The sequence below is a fragment of the Calliphora vicina genome, chromosome 3 (assembly GCF_958450345.1).
Source record: "Calliphora vicina chromosome 3, idCalVici1.1, whole genome shotgun sequence".
In the NCBI taxonomy this organism is placed as follows: Eukaryota; Metazoa; Arthropoda; class Insecta; order Diptera; family Calliphoridae; genus Calliphora; species Calliphora vicina.
Genome location: NC_088782.1, coordinates 66,861,880 through 66,884,595, shown reverse-complemented (window position 1 = coordinate 66,884,595; position 22,716 = coordinate 66,861,880). Strand labels below are relative to the sequence as shown.

Sequence of the window (22,716 nt, the reverse complement as noted above, 5' to 3'; positions counted from 1 at the left end):
TTTGTAGGGTTCGACGAGGATATTCTATATGTGTATTTGTTTTGAAATCGGAACACAAACGAAGAAATAGGATCGTTTTAAAAATGTAACATACCCGAGGTGTTCTAATTTGAGTATCCTAGGTCGCGCCCCTGCACTGTGGTTCCAAATCAAAATCTAGGTGGACAAAATTATGAAAATCGGTATCTTCAGAATTTGGAAAAACTAAGTTTTTTCGGAAGCTGAAAATTATGCTCTCCTCCAATACAAATGGGTTTTTCAATTGGACATTTCGTTTTCTCGACAGAAGCGCCAGAAGTTCATCAAATTTTTAATCATATTTTCGTTAATTTTTTTTAATATTTTACTGCTTTACTAAATTAGATATATCTCAATGGTTTTACCATATATAAATTCATACTTCAAAACATAGATAAACATTGATATAGGCTTTTATTAAATGTATATCTTATATTTATGGGTCTCTCCATTTTCCTGTTATAGTCCTTTAAACTTGGTTCTCAAAAATACTGATATTTTTTTTCTAAGAATGTTATATAGCTTGCCAAAAAAGACCGTCGAAGCCCGTCCAATGACTATATACATCATTTAAAGAAACTTCTGGGGAATGTCTTTGTAAAAAAATTGTAGCCGCCAGCTCTTTTTTTAGAGCTGGCGGCCAAAATACTCTTTTTTTAATTTTTACGGAATGGAATTTTTAGAAATATTTCTTTATTTATTATTGATTTTTATATATCTAGACCCTACTGTAACTTGAAATATAGTAAATACAGATCTTTTTAAAAATTTAGTTTCAGAAAGACATGAAGAAGTATTTTTTTTATTTTTTTATTAATGTTTTTTATATGTATATTTAGACCCTACTGTAACTTGAAAAAAAGTTTATATTGATCTTTTAAAGACTTTTTTTGGAATCGGAGATACCAATTCTATATAAAAATATCGCCAAATAATATTGTCCACCTAGATTTTGATTTGGAACCACAGTGCCCTGGTGGCCGCATATGGTCCAAGTTCAAAACTTCGACAACACTTCATCTTTGTGCATGTGAAATTTCATTAAAATCGGACTTACCGTTTAGAAGTTACATATTTATTTTTTCTCTATTTTTTTTCTATACCACTGTGCGTTGTTCAGATAAGAATCCATTCCTCTAATTTCATTAGAGGTAGTTATATTTATAAACATTTTAAAGTTCGTATTGAATTCAATGTTAATTCGAAGCGATTCCCTCTCACTTACAATAACTAACACAATTCTTTGAGTGTACACATTAAATTAGTTTCATTGCACCTCAATAAGGTGCATTTGAAATCATTAAACATTCCATTAATCGGCCTTAATATATATAAATTGCTTCTTTTTTTTTGGGCGGGCTTCCATGACTACTTACTTAAGGTACTTGTTAATAACTATATTTTAATTAAATATTAAGTATTCATTACTGCAGTGTTTGACCTGTCTTCCGTTAGCTGCAATCATTCGTAGACCTACAAAGTTGTTGTACTGTAAATGCGGTAGAGATAATTGTAAATATTTACTTTTCAGTTTTAATAGATTTAATAAGATAAATTTCAATTAGCATTTATGAAGATTTATATCAATATGATTTCCTGGATGAAGACAAATTAAATTTTCTTTTTGATATAAATTGAGGCTATTTCTAGACGATCATAAAGAATTTGAACTTTTTTGTCAAGTTAGGGTACAAACCCGGGAGTTCTAACAATTTATGTGAAAGAGACCTGGTGCTTTAATATGACCTTAGTTTAGCTGGTGCTAAATCCTAATTTAGCCAATTTATCTAAAAAATTTCTAGAAAATTGTGAGTACAAAACTGGTCAAAAAGTTCTATAAAGAAACTTCGTCGAAATAAAAGTATATATCTTCAGTTTTATTAATTTTATATCCAAAATTTAATACCAAGTAGTTTTTCTCTTATATATTTATTTGAAGATGTCTGGCATAATCTAGTTCAGCTTCCGCATTCCAAAGTAGTTTAATTTTGCATTGGTTATGTATTCCTCCTCCTCCTTTGGGATTTCATAAATATCACTAGATCTACCTGTTTTATTTGCTTTTGTCAGCCAATTTATGTTACTGGTTCCGTGAATTCCACTCCTCAAGCAAGTCTGAAGATATACCTCCCCTCGATATCTGCTAAGTATGTACTAAGCCTTACTGGAGGCAAATCTTGGGGCATCGAACGGACTATATATTGGGTGTGTGACTTAAGCTTTATTTTTAATTTTTTAGCTTTTATTTTTAAACATTGTATGACCCAAAGTGATGCGTATCCCAGAGAGATAGCGTTCTGCATCGATCGAAGAAATAGTAATAGCAAGGGGCACGTTTTGGACTATAAAGAGGGTGAGGCAAAACTTACCACTCACTTCATTCTACATAAATACTTTTTAACAGGTATTGCATAATGTGCCCGCACGTTGTCATGATGGAATTTTACGGTTTCATATCTGGTCTCATATTCTGGGCGATTATCGGCCAATGCTAGCTTCAAACTAAACAGTTGAGTTCGGTACAGGTTCCCTGTGATGTTCTGGTCAGATTTCAGCAGCTCATAATTGCTCCCACCAAATACTAAGCATTATATTAGCACCATGGATATTTGGCTGGTTGACAGATAACGCAGAGAATAACTTTAGCGCCGTGGATATTTGGCTTTGGTGTCGATTTGGCTGGTTGGTCGGGCTTTACATACAATCTCTTACGCTTCAGGTGTTTGTAATGGATAAATTTGTCATCACAAGTAATGATTCGGTGTAAAACTCATTTTCTTTGGCAGCTTTTAAGGTATCTCGGTTCAATTCATATGGTACCCAATTTCCTTGCTTTTGGATGAATCCTGATATTCTCAAATATTTTGTGTCAAAATCACAACTTCTGAACCGCACAAACCTTCTAGCGGACGTTGAAACCAATGAAAAACTTTTTTTCAAATTAAGGAAGTAACGCAAAACTTCCACCACTTTTTTTTCTGAACGTAGGGTCACCTTTTTAAATTTTTCGTTACAGTCGGATCTTAACCCCTTGTTGACCAAGGCTTTAATTTGTGAAGGATCTGTATGGAACCGAAAAGGGACATTCAAGGATTCGAAAGGGACCTGCAAGGATCCAAAAGAGACCTGGTACCGTTGACTCAGCATCATCCAAAATATAAAAAACTCATAGAATTTTGTTTAAATTTTATTAATATATTTATTAGTTTATAACTTTTATAACATTTTCTATTACAAGTCTATTTTATGGTATTTAACGAAACAGTATTTTTTATCATTACAACCAGCGTTGCCACAAAGAAAATACCAAATTCTACCAAATTCTGTCCTATCCTACCAAAAATTTAATTTTAAATAAATATAAGCATTTGATTACACAGGGCAAAAAAATCATTTTGATGCTATTACATGTGGGTTTATCATAATTCAATAAATCTGAACAATTTCTGCCGATTTCGATTTTTCATGATTTTTATAAAACAAAAAATTGGATATTTTTACATAAAAACATATTTTTTTTTCAAAATTCAGTCAATCGAAAGAAGAACCATTACCTACTCAATTTTATGTATGTATATCAAAAAAAAAAGTAAAATTTTGTGAAAATGAGCGAATTCACTTAATTGCGAATAAATTCTAAAATAATTAATCGACTTTTATATATCTCGTTAAGTTGCTATTATATTTGTCATAAATTATGTTTTCGTTCTGCAGCAGCAGAACTATTTGGAAGTGAAAGTATATTAAAAATAAAATTACATAAGTCACTATAACAGAGTTCATTGAATCCATCTTTAAGTGTGTTTACATTTTCCCGAACAAATTTATGCGAGCATTAATGTCTAAAGATATATCACTTAGCCGAAGCAAATTCCATTATTTATGTGGGAGCAGTGATTTAAGATTGTTTTGAAACATACAATGCAAAAACAGCTTCCATCTTTCTCCGGCAACCAATCAAAAAGTTGAATCCACTCACTCCTAAATTTGCGATTCGTTTTGCAACTTTATTCACTACAAAAAAGTAAAATTATACATAGATATTTTATTCATATTTATGTTCTATCATTGCCGTTTGATGTTTGGTTTTCTCCATCAGCATCAATTGCCAGTCTTGGAGTTTTTGAAAGATATCTAAAAATACTACATATTTTAACTATTAAATAAAATTGTAAAAAAAATACTTTTTTGCGGCCTTTTGTTTAAGAAATACAAGTGTTTGTTTACATTTAATTTGCACTGACACTATGATTTTGATGTTTTTCATATACTACGTATATACGCACGGCTTATTCGCAAATAAAAATATTGCAATTAGAACAAAATGCCGCATAAACAGTGAATTAATTTTTTATTTGCGAATAGCTAACTCACGAAAACAATTCCTGATTAACGACACTATTTGCAAATAAGATTTTAAGCATTGCCATATGTTTTAACGCTTTTAGTTTATTAAGACGTTTTTTAAATATTTCATTGCGTTTTTGAATTACTTGGATAGCAAGACGGACAAGAATTTTTGATTCTATAATTTTTACATTTAAAAAAATAAAAAATGTATCATATTTTATTCAATAAAAGAGCTACCAAATAATTAAATTTTACCATCCGGCATCTCATAAAAACAAGAATTTTCCGTAACCAATGTGACATATAAACAGTGAGTTAGTTAATTCCAAATAATTTTTATTTGCGAATAGGCTACGTATAAACGTAGTAATATAAATGCAAAGATGTTATACATTTAACGGCGTTAAGTTCAATAATCAGGGTTTCCAACTATTTTATTTCACATATGTTTTTTATTTGTTATCTTTAAATTTAAAAACTATAAATTTTAAAAATATTAATTGTATTTTCTACCAAAAAATTAAAAAAAATGGAACAAACCAACCAAACTACCAATCGTTGTACTTGTAAATAAAATCTACCACTTTTGGTCCAATTGGACCAAAGCGGCAACGCTGATTACAACATATATATTTTTTTCATTTTTATACCCTACACCACCATAGTAGGGAGGGTATTATGCGTTTGTGCAGATGTTTGTAACGTCCAAAAATATTAGTCTAACACCCATCTTAAAGTATACTGATCGAGTTAGAATCGATTAAACGATGTCCGTCAGTCTGGCTGGCTGGTTGTCTGTCCATGTAAACCTTGTGCGAAAAGTACAAGTCGCAATTTTGAAGATATTTTGATCAAATTTTGTACATATTATTTTTTCGGTCCAAGGAACAAGCCTATTGAAACTGAAACTGAAATCGGTAGATTATTTCACGTAGCGCCCATACAAATGTCCTCGAAATTGGTCTTTATCCGTCATAAATGTTTTAATTATATATGTATCAACACAAATTCCGCTCCAAATAAGTTTTATATATACAAAATTCATGTCACCAAATTTTGTTATGATCGGTCCATAATTAATCATAGCTCCCATATAGACCCGCTTCCGAAAATCACTTTAACGTGCATAAATCTCTTAAAAATGTTGGTATACACACAAAATTCAACATAAATAACTTTCATATAGACATAAATCACACGACCTAATTTCATGGAGATCGGTCCATAACTGATCATAGCTCCCATAAAGGCCCACTTCCGAAAATCAGTCACGAATATAAATTATTGATATTTTAAAAGACAAATGTTTTTGTTTATTTACTTGGTGTAGGGTAAGGGTTAAGGTATGATATATCGATGCTTTGTCTCGAGACGACCAATGTTTCGATGTAATAGACTTTGGTATTTTCGAGACTAAAACATTGATATATCATACTTTAAGATATATCAATGATGAATACTTTAAGATATATCGAGATATAACGAAAAATTTAACTTCCTTGCAAGAATAATTTATATTAGAGGGTGCACTTTTTTTTTGCTAGTAATGTGGTATGCTCTTGTACAGATCAATGCTCTCAACTTTATCATAATTAGGTTGAAATGTTTTCTCGAGTGTATTCATTCACTGGCCCAACTTAGACAAGAATATTGGCTCAAGCTCCTGAGGGCATCCGAGAAAATGAAATCGTTGATTATTGCGCAACTTAAGGGTACTTGAATGAAACTGTTGACCAAAGGGACATTGAAAAGCCCATGGTGGCGATATCGAATTTTATAGATGAATGGACCTCATGTGGTCTAATACCACAACTTGTTGAATATTCTGAATACTCTCGCTCTATCTGGTAAAGAAAAGGATCAAGAATCTATTGGCTCTTGGTAGGAGTTCGATTAGTCTTCTTAGAGGTGTTGCAAAGTCATCAGGAGTGCGATTCTTTTTGTTTTTATGTATAATTCACAGCACAGGTAGGGTTTGGGGTCCGGAAAATATTGTCGGGAATTCCCGGGAAATTTAAATTTTATTCCCGGGAAAAACGGGAAATTTAAAATTAAGTAAAAATACTTTAATATATTTAAATATGACATCTCTGCTTGATGAATGGCTTGTTCCAAATATTAGTGGAGGTTTTAAACACCATTAAGGATACAGTGGAAGCATTAAGCCGAAATGAAACCATTTTTCTGATAGGTGATGCTATAATGAACACACTTTATGAACAGCAGTTATCTAAAAATTCTAATATTTCTCAAAAAACGGTTCATTCAATTAAATTAAACCTAAAAACTTCAACATTATAAGATAAATTATAATATAAAACAAGTAAGAGTACTATAATCGGCCGCGCCGAATCTTAAATACCCTCCACCTAAATATGATGGTATAACAACTGAAGTAATATAACAATTGTTAGTAAGACTATTTTACGCAGATCTAATTCAGCAATTTATAATTGAAATTCCTATTAGAACGTATGAAATTTAACAATTTATATACTTAATACGTTTGGATCAACATTTTTCCTCTTTAACCTCAAGTGAAGTTTCTTCACTGAAGAAACAGATTATAAAAAAAGGGTATACAAATATATTAAACAAATTTCAAGATATTTGGTTGTGGGAGTTATGAGGGAGATATGACCTATTATGATTCGATTGTCATAAAATATTTTAACGTGATTTTTATGTATTTATATGGGAGCTGTTGCCAAATATGGACCGATATTCACAAAATTCAGTAGTATGATTTTAAAAATTACTGATCTGTGTACTATTTTGGTTCAATATATGGAACCTATGACCTACTATGGCCCTAAGTCCTATTTTTGTACAATTTCATATAAACAACGCCATTAACAAGAGTGGACGTTATATGGGAGCTATGAGCTATGAATTATGGACCAATATTTAAAAAATCTTGTAGTACGATTCTTGGATACAAATTACTGATCGGTGTAAAATTTTGGTTCAGTACAGAATATTTTGGATATTTGTGAAGGTTAATGTGTTTTCGGGAAGTGGTTCTAATATGGAGGCTATGACCAATTATGGGCCTATCATCGTAACATTTGGTACATCGATTTTTGTATATATTGAAAAAATTTGTTTCGAATTTCAACCTTATATGGGAGGTATGGTTAAATATGGACCGATATTCACAAAATCCAGAAGTATGATTACTGGATTCAAATTACTGGATCTGTGCGTAATTTCATTTTGATATCGATATGTTTTTAATACTTTTTAAGGTTAATATCTTTTTTCGGAAATGGGCCTTATAGGGGAGCTATGACCAATTATCGGCCAATCTGCATAAAAATTTGGTACAGTGATATCTATATATATGAGTATAATTTTTGTCGAATTTTAATATGATAAATGTATTTATAAGAGATTTATGAGTACTTAACTGATTTTTGGAAGTGGACCATATATGGGAGCTATGGCCAAATATGGACCGATATTCACAAAATCCAAATTTTGAAATTTTGTTTTGATATTGATATTTTTTAGATATTTATGTAGGATATTGTGTTTTTCGGAAGTGGTCCTTATATGGGAGCTATAACCAATTATCGGCCGATCTTCATAGAATTAGGTACAGCGATTTTGGTATATATGGGGATTATTCATGTAGAATTTCAATTTGATAGCGATATTTATAAGACATTTATGCTTATTTAAGAGATTTTCGGAAGTGTACTTTATATGGGGGCTATGGTCAAATATGGGCCGATCCACGAAAAATTTTGTAATACAATTTCGTTTACTACGAAACTTATTTTTGCTGAATTTCATGTGGATATTCCTATTCTGTAGGCATTTATATACCATAGAACCATATTTCGGGAAGAAATTTGTATGGAAGCTAGGAGAAATCATGGACCGATTCTTATAATTTTCACCAGAGTTACTCCTTTTATCACAAAAGTAACGAGTGCAAAATTTTAACGAGTGCAAAATTTTATGATATAAAATGTCCAAAAATATGTGAAAATTATCAATTTTTTTTTAGGTTGTCCCACATTTTCATACATAACTTTGGTTCCGCTGTACCGATTTCGCTGATTTTTAATACCAAAGTGCCTAGGACAATAATAAACATTTTTCTTGCAACTCTACTAAGTTTGTTTGCGTATTTTGGACGTGAGCGTGTTTTACACAGACGGGCAGACAGACGGACATGGCTCAATCGACTTAGAATTTCACAAGGATCAATAATATATATACTTTGTTGGGTCTCAGATGAATATTTCTCAATGTTACACACGGAATGACAAACTTATATATACCATCATTCACCACTTATGGTGGTGGAGGGTATAAAAACAATGATAAAAATTTATGGACAGCAAATGTATGAACGTCTATTTGACCACAGGGTTCCCTCATCTGTTCAAAGCGTTGATGATGAGGTTTCCGAAATACAAATGGAGCAAAATTTTAAAAACCAATTAGAATATTCAATCAATATTGAAAAGGAAAGCACTAAACATTTAAAATCAAATATAAAACCAAAAAAACAAAATTTTTTTGATTTTATGTGGGTACAATTGAATTGTAATGTATTGTTTTTCTTTTTTTTTTAATAAAATGACACAATTTTATAAAATAATTTTATTTTTTACTTATTTTTCTAGTTAAAAAATATTCCGGGAAATGAAATTTTTCATTCCCGTTTCCGGGAAATTAAATTATTAGGGAAACCCCAAACCCTAACCACAGGACAATTTTCTGACTTAAGTATCTACGATCATGATGATAGAAAATAGTTATAGCTGACACTGTAACATACACCTTACATTATTTTTTAAATACAATTATGTACAATACTAAACAAATATGTATCACTCAATAATTTACACGTCTGTTCATCATAAACGTAACTATTCAGTTAAAACCTAGTTTTGTGGCCTAAAAACTGAAAAATTCTTAAAACCAATAAAAATATGAAATATAAAAACCAGTTAATAAAATAAAGGCTAAAAAAAAGAAAATAAATAGTACAAACCAAAAATATTTACAGAATTGGACAGCTTTAGCCAAGTTAACAATCAGATAACTCGTACCAAAGAAACAAACTGGCAGACAGGCATTCCACAACGGACATTGTCAAGAGTGCCGTGTTGGCTCAAAATCTAAAAATTTCAGGTGCTTCTAATAACCATTGTTAATATGGTTGTAGACATTTTAGTTTTACTTTATGGTATGTATTTTTGAACGAGTGCTTGTATGTGTTCGATAGTTTTTATGGCATAGAATACGAGGCCAAACTGAAAATGTTTAAGATTTGATTCACATAAATAATGGCAAAGAGTTTCAAAGATGGATTGAATAAAACAAATTGACGTCTTATTAAGCCTTTAGTACTTTTCAGTCTTCCCTCGTATTAGTTGTTTCAGTTTAATAGTTTTTTGGCGTTTGGTAATGGCCTTTAATAGGTCTTCTTTATGGTTTCTTTCTCCGTTTCGTGTTCTCCGACACACACATTGTACTTTTTAGCTTTAGTAGTTTTTGGCTGTTTTCTTCAACCACAAATTTTGATGATTTATGATATTTGTTTGTTTGTTCGAATGTTAATCGGGGTAACTGCTTCTTGTTCTAGTTCTTCCTTATTGTTGTTGTTGGTTTCCAAATTTTGTTTGATGTTCGTTAGCATGGAATATGGATATCTCTAACACATTCACCTGTACATGACCATGTGGATGTTGGTGTATGTTGGTTTTTTAGTACGCACGCCTGTGTGTTCTTTCATTCATTCGATTGAAATTATTCGGTTGTTTTGTTTATTTGTCATAATAATAAAACCACTAAATGTCAGCCTATAAAAAGGTAATTTTCCACACCTGCTTAACATACCAAAAAACAAACACTCACTCTCTCGAACACACACACAGACACGTCAACAACCCACCGTAGAGAGAAATTAATGTTTAATCATGATTATCCTTAATATCTACGTACGACAAAGGAAAAATAAAGAAATATTAATTTATGATCAAAATTATGCACAATTTTCAATCAACTAACTAAAGGACCTCACAGTAAGGTTCTTTACAATAACACTGTAAAAACTTAACACTCACTTTTACATCATTAGAATTGAATAAAGGAGAAAACTAGTAAATTAATTAATAAAAAAATAAGGAATTTGAAATGATGACCGATGATAGAAAAGATAATTGTTTAATTATAGGATATCTGATGATAGGCCATAAAATGTGTTGACAATCACATGTTGTTAAATTTATAATTACAGGGTTCGAATACCACTCAAATTTTTCGAAGGCCCCTAATTTCGTAATATAAATAAATTACGTTTAATACTTACCACTGAATCTTGTAAAATATATCATAATTAAATGTTTACGCAATATAAACTTGTATTATCCTTGATCATTTGAAAGTCCCACCAATTAAGCTGCATCTCCGAAATAAACGATTCTTTCTAATGATAGATTATGGTATTTTACAACTTTCGGTGATCCCAAAGTCTAAAATTGGTTTTAGCGTTTATTTTGAAAAATTTGTACAAAATAAATTTATTCAGAGTATTGGCAATTGTTAGCTATCACGAAAAGAACTGCTCATCTTTTGAGGCCAATAACGAATCAAACCAATTTCAGATACTCTGTTCTGTAGTGAAGCGTATCACAGAGAGAGCGTTCTGCATCGATCGAAACAAATGGTATTCGGACGGGGCTATAAGGTGGGTGATTTAAAACTTCACAACCTCTTCATTGTAAATAGTTTTTAACAGGTATTTTATAATGTAGTCGAGCGTTGTCATAATGGAATAATATGGTTTCATGAATGACTACATGTTCTGTACATGTCGGTCAAGCCCGACCATATAATACCCTACACTAAGTAAAAGAGCAAAAACATTTTTCTTTTAAAATTTCAATAATTTATATTTTTGAGTGATTTTCGGAAGTTGGCCTTATATGGGGGCTATGACCAATTATGGACCGATCACCATGAAATTAGGTCTATATGAAAGTTTACTATGTAGAATATTGTATGTATACCAACATTTTAAGCGATTTTTGTACGTTAAAGTGATTTTCGGAAGCGGGTCTATATGGGAGCTATGACTAATTATTGACTGATCGTAACAAAATTTGGTGACATGAATTAAGTACATATAAAACTTATTTGGAGCGCAATTAGTGCAGATACATATATAAATTAAACATTTATGACCGATAAAGTCCAATTTCGGAAGGACATTTGTATGGGGGCTAGGTGAAATAATGAACCGATTTCAGCCAGTTTCAATAGGCTTGGTCCTTGGGCCGAAAAAATAATATGTACCAAGTTTGATCGAAATATCTTCAAAATTGCGACCTGTACTCTGCGCACAAGGTTTACATGGACAGCCAGCCAGCCAGACGGACGAACATCGTTTAATCGACTCAGAAAGTTATTCTAAGTCGATCGGTATACTTTAAGGTGGGTGTTAGACTAATATTTTTGGGCGTTACAAACATCTGCACAAACGCATAATACCCTCCCCACTATGGTGGTGAAGGGTATAAATACTACATTTAATATCTATTAAAAATGGAATATTAAGGTGTATATTTGATTATTAAAATATCATATTCTTTATTGAATAAAATAGATTTTTGTATTAATAATATTGAGATATGTTGTTGGGAACTGATTTGTGGTATTTTTTTAAAGAAATTATGAATGTAAGTACCTAAATTTTGGTAAACTCCGAACAAACTATTATTATAATTTTTTTCACATGACAAAGTTCTTTGGAAGTAAAAAAGTAGCATAAATGCGCAAAAATGCCCATAACTATTTTATGTTGATTAAAGAAGGGAATGTATAGAATTATATTCTATTTTAATATTTTGTGGATTTTTGCGGTTTTCGATTTTATTAAATTTTTAAAATTATAGGAATTTATTCCAAAACCTTTACCAAAAGTTTTAAGTACAAATTTGTATGAAATTTTTTTTTATAAATCTTTGCTAAATGGTTTTGAATAACATACACAGAAAAAACTATTTCTTAAACCGTTTCAATTCAAATATTTGTCACATATTGAACTGGTTTCAATTATTTCATAATTAAATCAAGTATTCATTTGCTCAAAAACAAAATTTCTTGATATTTTCTATAGAATTTTGAGTTTTGAATTTGATTATTTTGACAATTGAATATACAATTTTCGTTATTGGTTGAATTTCAAATACAAAAATTATTGAATAGATAATTTTCGTAATTGAAAGCACATTTTTGTTATTTTTTGTGTTTCAATTACGAAAATTATCTTCAATCTTTTTGTATTTGAAATTCAAGCAATAACGAAAATTGTATATTCAATTGTCAAAATAATCAAATTCAAAACTCAAAATTCAATAGAAAATATCAAGAAATTTTGTTTTTGAGCAAATGAATACTTGATTTAATTATGAAATAATTGAAACCAGTTCAATATGGGATAAATGTTTGAATTGAAATATAATTTTTTCTGTGTATAGCAATAAAGTTTTTATTAGCAAATAAGATTATGAAAATTTTTAAACTATTTTTAACATTATTTTAACTTTTAAACTAACGCTAATACATAAACGATATATTTCTTCTCATAAATTCAGATCTTATAATGACACGACTCCTAAAAAGTCCCAAAAAAAATATAAACGAGCTTCCACAAGAGGCATCGGAATTTTTCGTGCCAACCTGCGATACATCAACTTCAGATGAAAACGATATAGACGATAGTAGTGATGAAAATGATGCTTTCATATTAGAATAATTGTAATATTTTATTCATGTATTTTTATTTTTTTATACACAGAGAAAACAGATTCGTGTTAGCAACCGAATTTGTTGCCAATCGAATGATTCGGTTGCACACATAGAATTTTTCAGTTCTAACAACTGAATGTCAGTTGATAAAGAAGAATTTCAGTTGAGGCAACCAAACTTTAGTTACCCCATACATAATATTGTAGTCACGACTGTAAAATTCGGTCACTAAGATAGAATCATTCGATTGGCAACAAATTCGATTGCTATCACGAATCAGTTTTCTCTGTGTATAAAAAAATAAAAATACATGAATAAAATATTACAATTATTCTAATATGAAAGCATCATTTTCATCACTACTATCGTCTATATCGTTTTCATCTGAAGTTGATGTATCGCAGGTTGGCACGAAAAATTCCGATATTACTTTTTATTCATAAAATCACATACAAAAGGTACTTTTTCGCATTTATTCAAAAATTGGGTTTTTGGTATTTTTATAATGATTGGGTTGAAATCTTCTAGAAACAATCAAGTTAGCAAAATTTTTTTACTAAGTAAATGAGGTTTAAAAAATTAGTGCTTTAAAAAAACGTACAACACCACAAAAAAAAATATTTAATTTCAATGTGTAATTTGTTTATATTTAGATCAGGATTAAAATAAAAACATTCATTTAAATATTATCGTTAAAAAAACGCATAAAAAATATAATTTATAATTTTGTTTTTAACAAAAACTTTTTTCATTATTTTTTAATAAAAGGTCTTTTTCCGATATTAAAATGGTTTTATATCAATCATGCTTAACATTTAATGTGGTGACTTATGGCAGTTAGATGTATATATTGATAAGTAAGAAACTTGATACCATTTCCAGGTTCATGCTGTTTTTTAAGGGGGCGAATTAAATAAAATTCAATATTTAACATATCTTTGCCCCTATGTGTATTGTTACAAGTTTTTTAACAATATTATAGTCACAGTAACTATACATGATTGTGGTAACCATAATATGGTTAATTTACGAATTACATGATTGTATCAACCATAATTCTAAAACTTTTTTTAATCTTCGCAATCGTTTTTTCAAATATAAATTTTTTTTGGAAAACAAAAATAATATTTTAGGAAAATTTAAAATTTTTTGTTTTTTAAAACGGCATAAAAAAATGGAAAATGCTGCCAAAAAAAAATTATATTTCTAAAACGATTGCGAAGCTTAAAAACATGTTAAGCCTTACTTAAATGTAATTTTATTGAGGAATTTATGCAACCTCCTCCATTTTTGAAATAACGGTATATCTCGCAAATACGAGCTAATGTAAAAAAACAGAATTAAGCCGCTGTGTGCCTCTCTTGACATAAAAAAGCGTCAATTTCATGAACAGTGTTATCAGAAAGTATGTTCTCAGTTATACTTTCCCTACAACGTCAAACAAAAGAAAATGAAAAGAATAAAAAGCAAATGTCTAAAAAAATAATTGAATTTAAATTTTTGTGAATATCGCGGTAACAAATTAAAAAAGTTAAGTGATTAAATACATAGTTTGACGTTTTAGGGGTGAATATTTAGAGACTGTCTCTAATAATTGTACCTGGTAAATGATTGTACCATGACTGAAGCTTTATTTCTCATTCAATAAAGAATTACCCCCATATTCATACAAAATTTTAAATTTAAACAATTTTTTAAATCAAAATTTTCATACAAAATACATAGTTTATGAATAAGGCCTTAATATTTATATACAAATTTTAAAATTTCTTATAATTAACATAGAAGTAACGGTAATTACAGATATTTTGATGTTTTTCCAAATGGCTGAGTTATGACCAAAAGCCCATATTATTTGTTAATTAGGTTAGGTAAGATTCCATGGACAGCCAACCATCAATCAGCTCACTTGGGTTCATTAAAAACTGATGTCATTGTGATACCCAATATGTAAACCACGACATCCTTTGTTTACAATGTTAACCAACCAGATTATCTAATGAAGGAATGCATGCGTCTCAGATTCATCCTTGATAACTCATCTAAACACGGTAGGAAGGGGGTTCCTAGAATACGTTCTCTCAAGTTTTTTAGAGCCATGAAATGGCAGAATAGGTGGGACACAGTCTCCTCCTACGGCATTCCTCGGTTAACATATATATCGTGGAGACACCCGCTATTCTGCTAACAGCAGCATATACCAGTAAATATACAGATATCTTCAGATATTTGATAATACCACAGTTATTTGGATGCACGTTTTATAGCAGTCATTTCCGCCTGAACATTTGTTGTTCATAAAGAAACAGATTTTTTCCCGAAAACAAACAATCAAATTATTTTAAAGCATTATAATGTGAAGGGTACATGCGAATATATTATTATTAAATTTAAACATTTTCAATTAGCATTTAATTACTAGGCTATAAAGAATATTTTACAACTTTAAAGATAATTTGATTTTGATAAATATTTACAATAACGTCCAAATGCTCGACAAACACGAATAAAAACAATAAACTATTAAACATTTTTAATATAAATAATGAAAAACAGTTAAAATTATATAAAATTCAAAATGAATTTTCCGGTGATCAAAGTTTTCTTTATTTGTGCAATAACCAGTATACAGGCGGTAAGTAAAAAACAAATTAAACACCACATTAACTTCAAGTTTTATTGTGATTTTTAAATAATCAGAAACTTTTTTTCCAAAATTTCAGAAACCACAGTATATTGTTGACATCATAGACGTCGAATGGAATGTAACCACTGAGAACTTGGATATGGAATGGGCAATTTCACAACCTAAACGTGGAGTTTTTGCCGTCACTGGATTTATGGATTTCAAAGAAGATATCGATACAGACAATGCCAAGGGTTGGGTCAATATCTACTACAGCTCCAATGCCGTTTCCTACATGTTGACACCGTTCCGAATACCGCCCACAGTGTTCACAGACGGTGTTAATTTTCTGTACAAACATTATTTAATGGACGAATTAAAGGAATGTTGTGAAAATCCAATCGATTTTGTAGATAAATTTGTGGAACCTTTAACCAAACGTCGAATGATTTGTGAGAACTGTTTACTGCCAAGTGATAATTTCCCCACACACATGCGTATGGGATTCTATAAGTTGGAGGGAATTTCAGTGGGTGAAATCGGTTTTGCACTGACGCTGACCATGAAACTGGAGAGAGAATAAAATAAAAAGGCAGCTTTATTATTTTGCAGATTCCAACACTGAAATAATATATTTTTAGTTATAAAAACTAATAATTTCTTTAACAATTTCTTTGTAATCCGGTTAATTTAAAATTTTGATTTTTGGTTAACCGGATTTTAAAATTTTCCATTAGAATCATAAAATCGAATGCCCTGGGGAAATATTTTTACTTGTATTCATCATAGTTATACACATTATATCAAACGTTTAATTCATAATAGAAATTGCTGATATAAAAATATCTTTGATATATTTTTCCAAGCTTACAATCATTCTAAATATTGTAGTACAAACTTTTTCATAATCCATTACACATAATGAAACTATCAAAAATTATTCGGGCTTGATGTATTGAATTCAAAACTTACAGATAATTTTACCCAACGATTAACTGAATTTAGTGTAAATACATATAAAATCATTATTTTCTTTCCATAAATTTGTCTAGATTAGTGTTTTTGTTCTGTTGAAAATGAAAAGAATCGGTCCCCATACAAATTAATTCACGGAATATGGCTGTATGTTAAACAAATGTAATAGCAGTATCCACTAGGGTTCCTAATTTCCCGGACTTTTTTCTTTCCCGGGAGGAAATTAAAAAATCGTTTCATTCCCGGGAATTTTTATACCCTACACCACCATAGTGGGGAGGGTATTATGCGTTTGTGCAGATGTTTGTAACGCCCAAAAATATTAGTCTAACACCCACCTTAAAGTATACCGATCGACTTAGAATCACTTTCTGAGTCGATTAAGCGATGTCCGTCCGTCCGTCTTGTTGGCTGGCTGGCTGTCCATGTAAACCTTGTGTGCAGAGTACAGGTCGCAATTTTGAAGATATTTCGATGAAATTTGATACATATTATTTTTTCGGCTCAAGGACCAATCCTATTGAAACTGGCTGAAATCGGTCAATTATTTCACCTAGCCCCCATACAAATGTCCTCCCGAAATTGGACTTTATCGGTCATAAATGTTTAATTTATATATGTATCTCCACAAATTCCGCTCCAAATAAGTTTTATATACACAAAATTCATGTCACCAAATTTTGTTACGATCGGTCCATAATTAGTCATAGCTCCCATATAGACCCGCTTCCGAAAATCACTTTAAAGTGCATAAATCGCTTAAAAATGTTGGTAAACACACATAATTCAACAAAGTTAACTTTAATATACACATAAATCACACGACCTAATTTCATGGTGATCGGTCCATAATTGGTCATAGGCTTGTCCGACTATACCATTTTACTTGTTTATTAAAAAGTCTTCTTCGTTGCTTTTCACAACGGATTTTGTTATATTTTTTTCGAATGAAATATTAAAATAAAATATAAAAAATCAAATAATTCCAATTTAAAATATTTTTTAACACTTACGTAGTTAAGATAGAAGGGTGAATATAATAATAATAATAATTTTTTTTAAAAATAAATTATTGGAAATCTAAAAGGATATTCAAGGATAAAAATTTTAAAGGACATTTTTCCATCTTTTGATCCCTACAGGATAAAATGAAAATAATACGAAATATTCTACAACTCTTCTTGATCATTTGACACCAAACTTGACATAGTAGGAGGATCAGAAGTATTTTAAAACATTTTTTTAAAAATGTACTCCTCTGAAAATTTGAAGTCCTTTTAAAAGGAAACAGGATCGCGAAATGAAAAACTGAAAACGCAGTTTTTCCCCATTTAATTTATTGTTTCAGTTCGTGTCTAATATTGAGTGTCGCACAGTGTAATATGTATATATTTTCTTTTCCGCTGGATAGCCTAGTTGAATTCGTTTTCGAAGACAAATTTGGCGTTATTTTTCATTTTTGAATACCCGAGATGCCTCAATGTAAAAATTTACACGCATCCAAAGTTGAAACGTGTAAAAATGGCCGCATTTTTTAAGTTTATACATATTTTTGATTTTATAGACAAGCTGTTTCTTGGAGCTATATATATGGGGAATTTCATGTCAAGTGAACCAACTTTTGAAATCGATGTCTTCCGATCGGGATGAACTCAGACACAATTTTTCAACAACATCGGTCGAGAACTCTCTGAGTTATAGGGGGTAAAATTTTGACAATTTGGTCAAACAGGGGTTTTTTCTTATCCATGTAACTTATTACCTATTGTTCTTAGCAAAATGTGTCCCAAATAGTATAGATAGCTATTTCTTCGATCTTTCGAAAAAAAATATTTAAAAAAAAAAATAAAAAATTTTTAATATTTTTTTTCCGAAATCAAAAACTTTTTTGACTTTTTTTTAAAATGCGTCCTTTTTTTTTTTTTTTTTTTTCTTAAAATAAAGTTTAGATATTTTCCTTGAACACCTACTTGGTCGCTTAGTGGGATGCGAGTGGGATATCTATCAAAATAAATATTTTGTAACTCAAAACATAAAATTTTTGACTTTTTTTGCAAAATCAAAAACTTTGTTGACTTTTTTTTTTTCAAAATGGACCCTTTTTTAATCGTTTTTTTTTAGGTCAAACAAAAGCTTAGATATTATCCTTGAAGACCCTTTTGGTCGCTTAGTGGGATGCGAGTGGGATATCTATCAAAATAAATATTTTTTAACTCAAGACTTACAATTTTTGACTTTTTTTTTTGCAAATACGATTTTTTTTCCAAATGGGCCCTTTTTTAATTTTTTTTTTTGTAGTCAAAAGAAAGCTTAGGTCCATTCCTTTAAGATATTTTTAGTCCCTTAGTGGGATGCGAGTGGGATATCTATCAAAATAAATATTTTGTAACGCAAGACATACAATTTTTTAATTTTTTTTTGCAAAATCAAAATTTTTTCCCAATATGGGCCCTTTTTTAATTTTTTTTTTTGCTCAAAAGAAAGCCTAGGTCCATTCCTTTAAGATATTTTTAGTCCCTTAGTGGGATGCGAGTGGGATATCTATCAAAATAAATGTTTTAATACAAAAATTGTATGTCTTGAGTTACAAAACATTTATTTTGATATATATCCCACTCGCATCCCACTAAGCGATCAAAACCATCTTAAAGGAATAGGCCTAAGCTTTCTTTATAGCAAAAAAATAAAATTACAAAAAGGGCCCATTTTAAAAAAAAGTCAAAAAAGTTTTTGATTTTGCCAAAAAATCAAAAATTGTATATCTTGAGTTACAAAATATTTATTTTGATAGATATCCCACTCGTATCCCACTAAGGGACCTAAAATATCTTAAAGGAATGGACCTAAGCTTTCTTTTGACTAAAAAAAAATTTTTAAAAAAGGGCCCATTTTGAAAAAAAATTCGAATTTGCAAAAAAAAAGTCAATAATTGAATGTCTTGAGTTACAACATTTTTATTTTAATAGATATCCTACTCACATCTTCCTAAGTGACAAAATAGGTCTTAAAGGAAAAGACCTAAGCTTTCTTTTGAGCAAAAAAAAATTTTTAAAAAAAAGTCCCATATTGGAAAAAAATTTCGATTTTGCAAAAAAAATTAAAAAATTGTTACAAAATATTTATTTTGATAGATATCCCACTCGCATCCCACTAAGGGACTAAAAATATCTTAAAGGAATGGACCTAGGCTTTCTTTTGAGCAAAAAAAAAAATTAAAAAAGGGCCCATATTGGAAAAAAATTTTGATTTTGCAAAAAAAAATTAAAAAATTGTATGTCTTGCGTTACAAAATATTTATTTTGATTGATATCCCACTCGCATCCCACTAAGGGACTAAAAATATCTTAAAGGAATGGACCTAAGCTTTCTTTTGACTACAAAAAAATTTTAAAAAAAGGGCCCATTTGGAAAAAAAATCGTATTTGCAAAAAAAAAGTCAAAAATTGTAAGTCTTGAGTTAAAAAATATTTATTTTGATAGATATCCCACTCGCATCCCACTAAGCGACCAAAAGGGTCTTCAAGGATAATATCTAAGCTTTTGTTTGACCTAAAAAAAACGATTAAAAAAGTGTCCATTTTGAAAAAAAAAAGTCAACAAAGTTTTTGATTTTGCAAAAAAAGTCAAAAATTTTATGTTTTGAGTTACAAAATATTTATTTTGATAGATATCCCACTCGCATCCCACTAAGCGACCAAGTAGGTGTTCAAGGAAAATATCTAAACTTTATTTTAAGAAAAAAAAAAAAAAAAAAAAAAAGGACGCATTTTAAAAAAAAGTCAAAAAAGTTTTTGATTTCGGAAAAAAAATATTAAAAATTTTTTATTTTTTTTTTTAAATATTTTTTTTCGAAAGATCGAAGAAATAGCTATCTATACTATTTGGGACACATTTTGCTAAGAACAATAGGTAATAAGTTACATGGATAAGAAAAAACCCCTGTTTGACCAAATTGTCAAAATTTTACCCCCTATAACTCAGAGAGTTCTCGACCGATGTTGTTGAAAAATTGTGTCTGAGTTACTATCCAATAGAGCTAACCTTGGTGCAAATTTCATCCCGATCGGAAGACATCGATTTCAAAAGTTGGTTCACTTGACATGAAATGCCCCATATGTATATAATTTATATATGATCCGAAATGACAACTTAATGCATAAGCTTGTAATGTAAAATTTAGTTATCTTAAGCGGACATAGTCCACGTCAGTCCTATCCAAACTTGGCCAATTTTGAAAAAAACATTTTAGGTTTTAGGTCTAAAAACGCAAAGCACCGATTCTCAAAAAAGCCTCATATTTGTATAGCCCTATACGTTACTTAAATACATACAAAGCTCTTTTTCAATCACACATTGAGCACTTTAAAAAAAAATTTCAGTTTTTGAAAAAAATTTTCCCCGTTTTAGCAATTTCTGTATTTGAAAATAAAAAATGGCAAAAATTATAACTCTATTGATTTAAAGATATTTGAATCTATACTAAATCCAAAGATTCGTTAAAGAATTACATTAATTCAAATTTTATATTTTTCTTCAATGAGTTTTTAAAAACTGTAAATCAACTCCAAAATACCTCAGCTTCAACATTGTGAAGCTACACACAGCATCAAAAGTGAGTAAACAACAGCAACCGAATCTATTATTCAACCCAATCTCAAACAAACCGAAACTTAAAAATTTTAATCGATGGATAAATTTTAGGATTTTCATTATCTTAAAAGAAATCAAATAATTGTTGGTGCATACTCACTTTTGAGACTCACTGTAGTTCTTGAGATACCGAATTATTTTAAAAACAAAAAAAAAAAACGTTTATAAACCACTGTGATTCGGTTAGTAATCAGTTTCAAAATCTGTTTTAATTAATTTGGAATGTTTTCCAAAAAGTACATATGTGTTTTATACTTACTTCACTAAATTATAAAAAAACAAGCTAGTTTTAAAAATCAATTTAAAATGTTCTACATACACGCAAAATATGAATAAAAAAATTTTAAAATAAAAGTATAAAACAAACACAGATCTGCCCAGTTAGTCAGCAGTTCAAAATGAGTTTCTTTATCATATTTTTATTGTGTACTATTTCCAGCATACAGGCGGTAAGTATGAATTAAAACCCAAAATCATGAAATAATTAAATAATTCTTAAGTACTTACTTTACCCGTTCAGAAACCCGAATATGAAGTCGATGTCCTAGATATCGAATGGAATGTAACAACTCCCGAAAATTTCGATATGGAATGGGATATTACCCAACCTCAACGTGGCATTTTTGCGATTAGTGGATTTGCCGATTTCAAAAAGGATATAAATACAGATAAGGCCAAGGGTTTGGTTAATATATATTATAGTCCCAATGCTGTTTCCTATATGCTGACGCCATTTCGAATACCAATGACCATATTCACAGACGGAATGAATTTTCTATACAAAGTTTATATGATGGAGGAGATGAAAAACTGTTGTGAAGATGCCATAGATTTTGAAGGTACATTTGTGGCTCCATTAACAAAACGTCGCATGGTATGCGTAAAGTGTTTATGTAATCCAAAAGATAACTTTCCCACATATATGCGAACAGGGTTTTACAAGTTTGAGGGAATTTCGTATGGTGAAATTGCCTTTGCTGTGACGTTGACGGTCAAATTGGAAAAGGTATAAATTTTGTGAGAACTAACTATTGTGATTTTTTTGGTTCTGAATTTGTATAAAATATTTAAGAATTACATACAAATTAAAATAATATATGTAAAACCGGCAACTAATGCTTTTTTAACCAATAAATAATTTAAATCATATTCATTACTTTCAAAAATTTTTCTTTTTGGAAAATGGAACGAACCTTTATGTGGCAAATATTTTTTCTATTTTTGGTACTTTTTTCATAAAATATTAATGGTTGCGGTTTTAGTGCCACAACCATGATGACGACACTTTAAAAGTAGATACTTTTCTTAAGCAAATTCCAAAATAA

The 22,716-nt window shown here is 30.0% G+C and overlaps 2 protein-coding genes across 2 annotated transcripts; both read left to right on the top strand.

Moving 5' to 3' along the window:
- Positions 1-15,718: 15,718 nt before the first annotated feature.
- On the top strand, positions 15,719-16,349 carry LOC135955511 (uncharacterized). Its single transcript, XM_065505862.1, has 2 exons — positions 15,719-15,775; positions 15,864-16,349. Exons 1-2 carry the CDS (start codon positions 15,719-15,721, stop codon positions 16,347-16,349), a joined length of 543 nt encoding a protein of 180 aa, XP_065361934.1.
- A 5,440-nt stretch (positions 16,350-21,789) lies between these two features.
- Positions 21,790-22,403, top strand: LOC135955510 (uncharacterized). The gene is made up of 2 exons (XM_065505861.1): positions 21,790-21,840; positions 21,912-22,403. The coding sequence occupies exons 1-2, from the start codon at positions 21,790-21,792 to the stop codon at positions 22,401-22,403; spliced, it is 543 nt and encodes a 180-aa protein (XP_065361933.1).
- The last annotated feature ends 313 nt before the right edge of the window (positions 22,404-22,716 follow it).

Coding starts and splice junctions, on each gene's coding strand:
- LOC135955511 (XM_065505862.1), top strand. CDS start 15,719: ATGAATTTTCCGGTGATCAAAGTTTTCTTTATTTGTGCAATAACCAGT. Junction 15,776..15,863: donor CAATAACCAGTATACAGGCG/GTAAGTAAAAAA, acceptor CCAAAATTTCAG/AAACCACAGTATATTGTTGA.
- LOC135955510 (XM_065505861.1), top strand. CDS start 21,790: ATGAGTTTCTTTATCATATTTTTATTGTGTACTATTTCCAGCATACAG. Junction 21,841..21,911: donor CTATTTCCAGCATACAGGCG/GTAAGTATGAAT, acceptor TTACCCGTTCAG/AAACCCGAATATGAAGTCGA.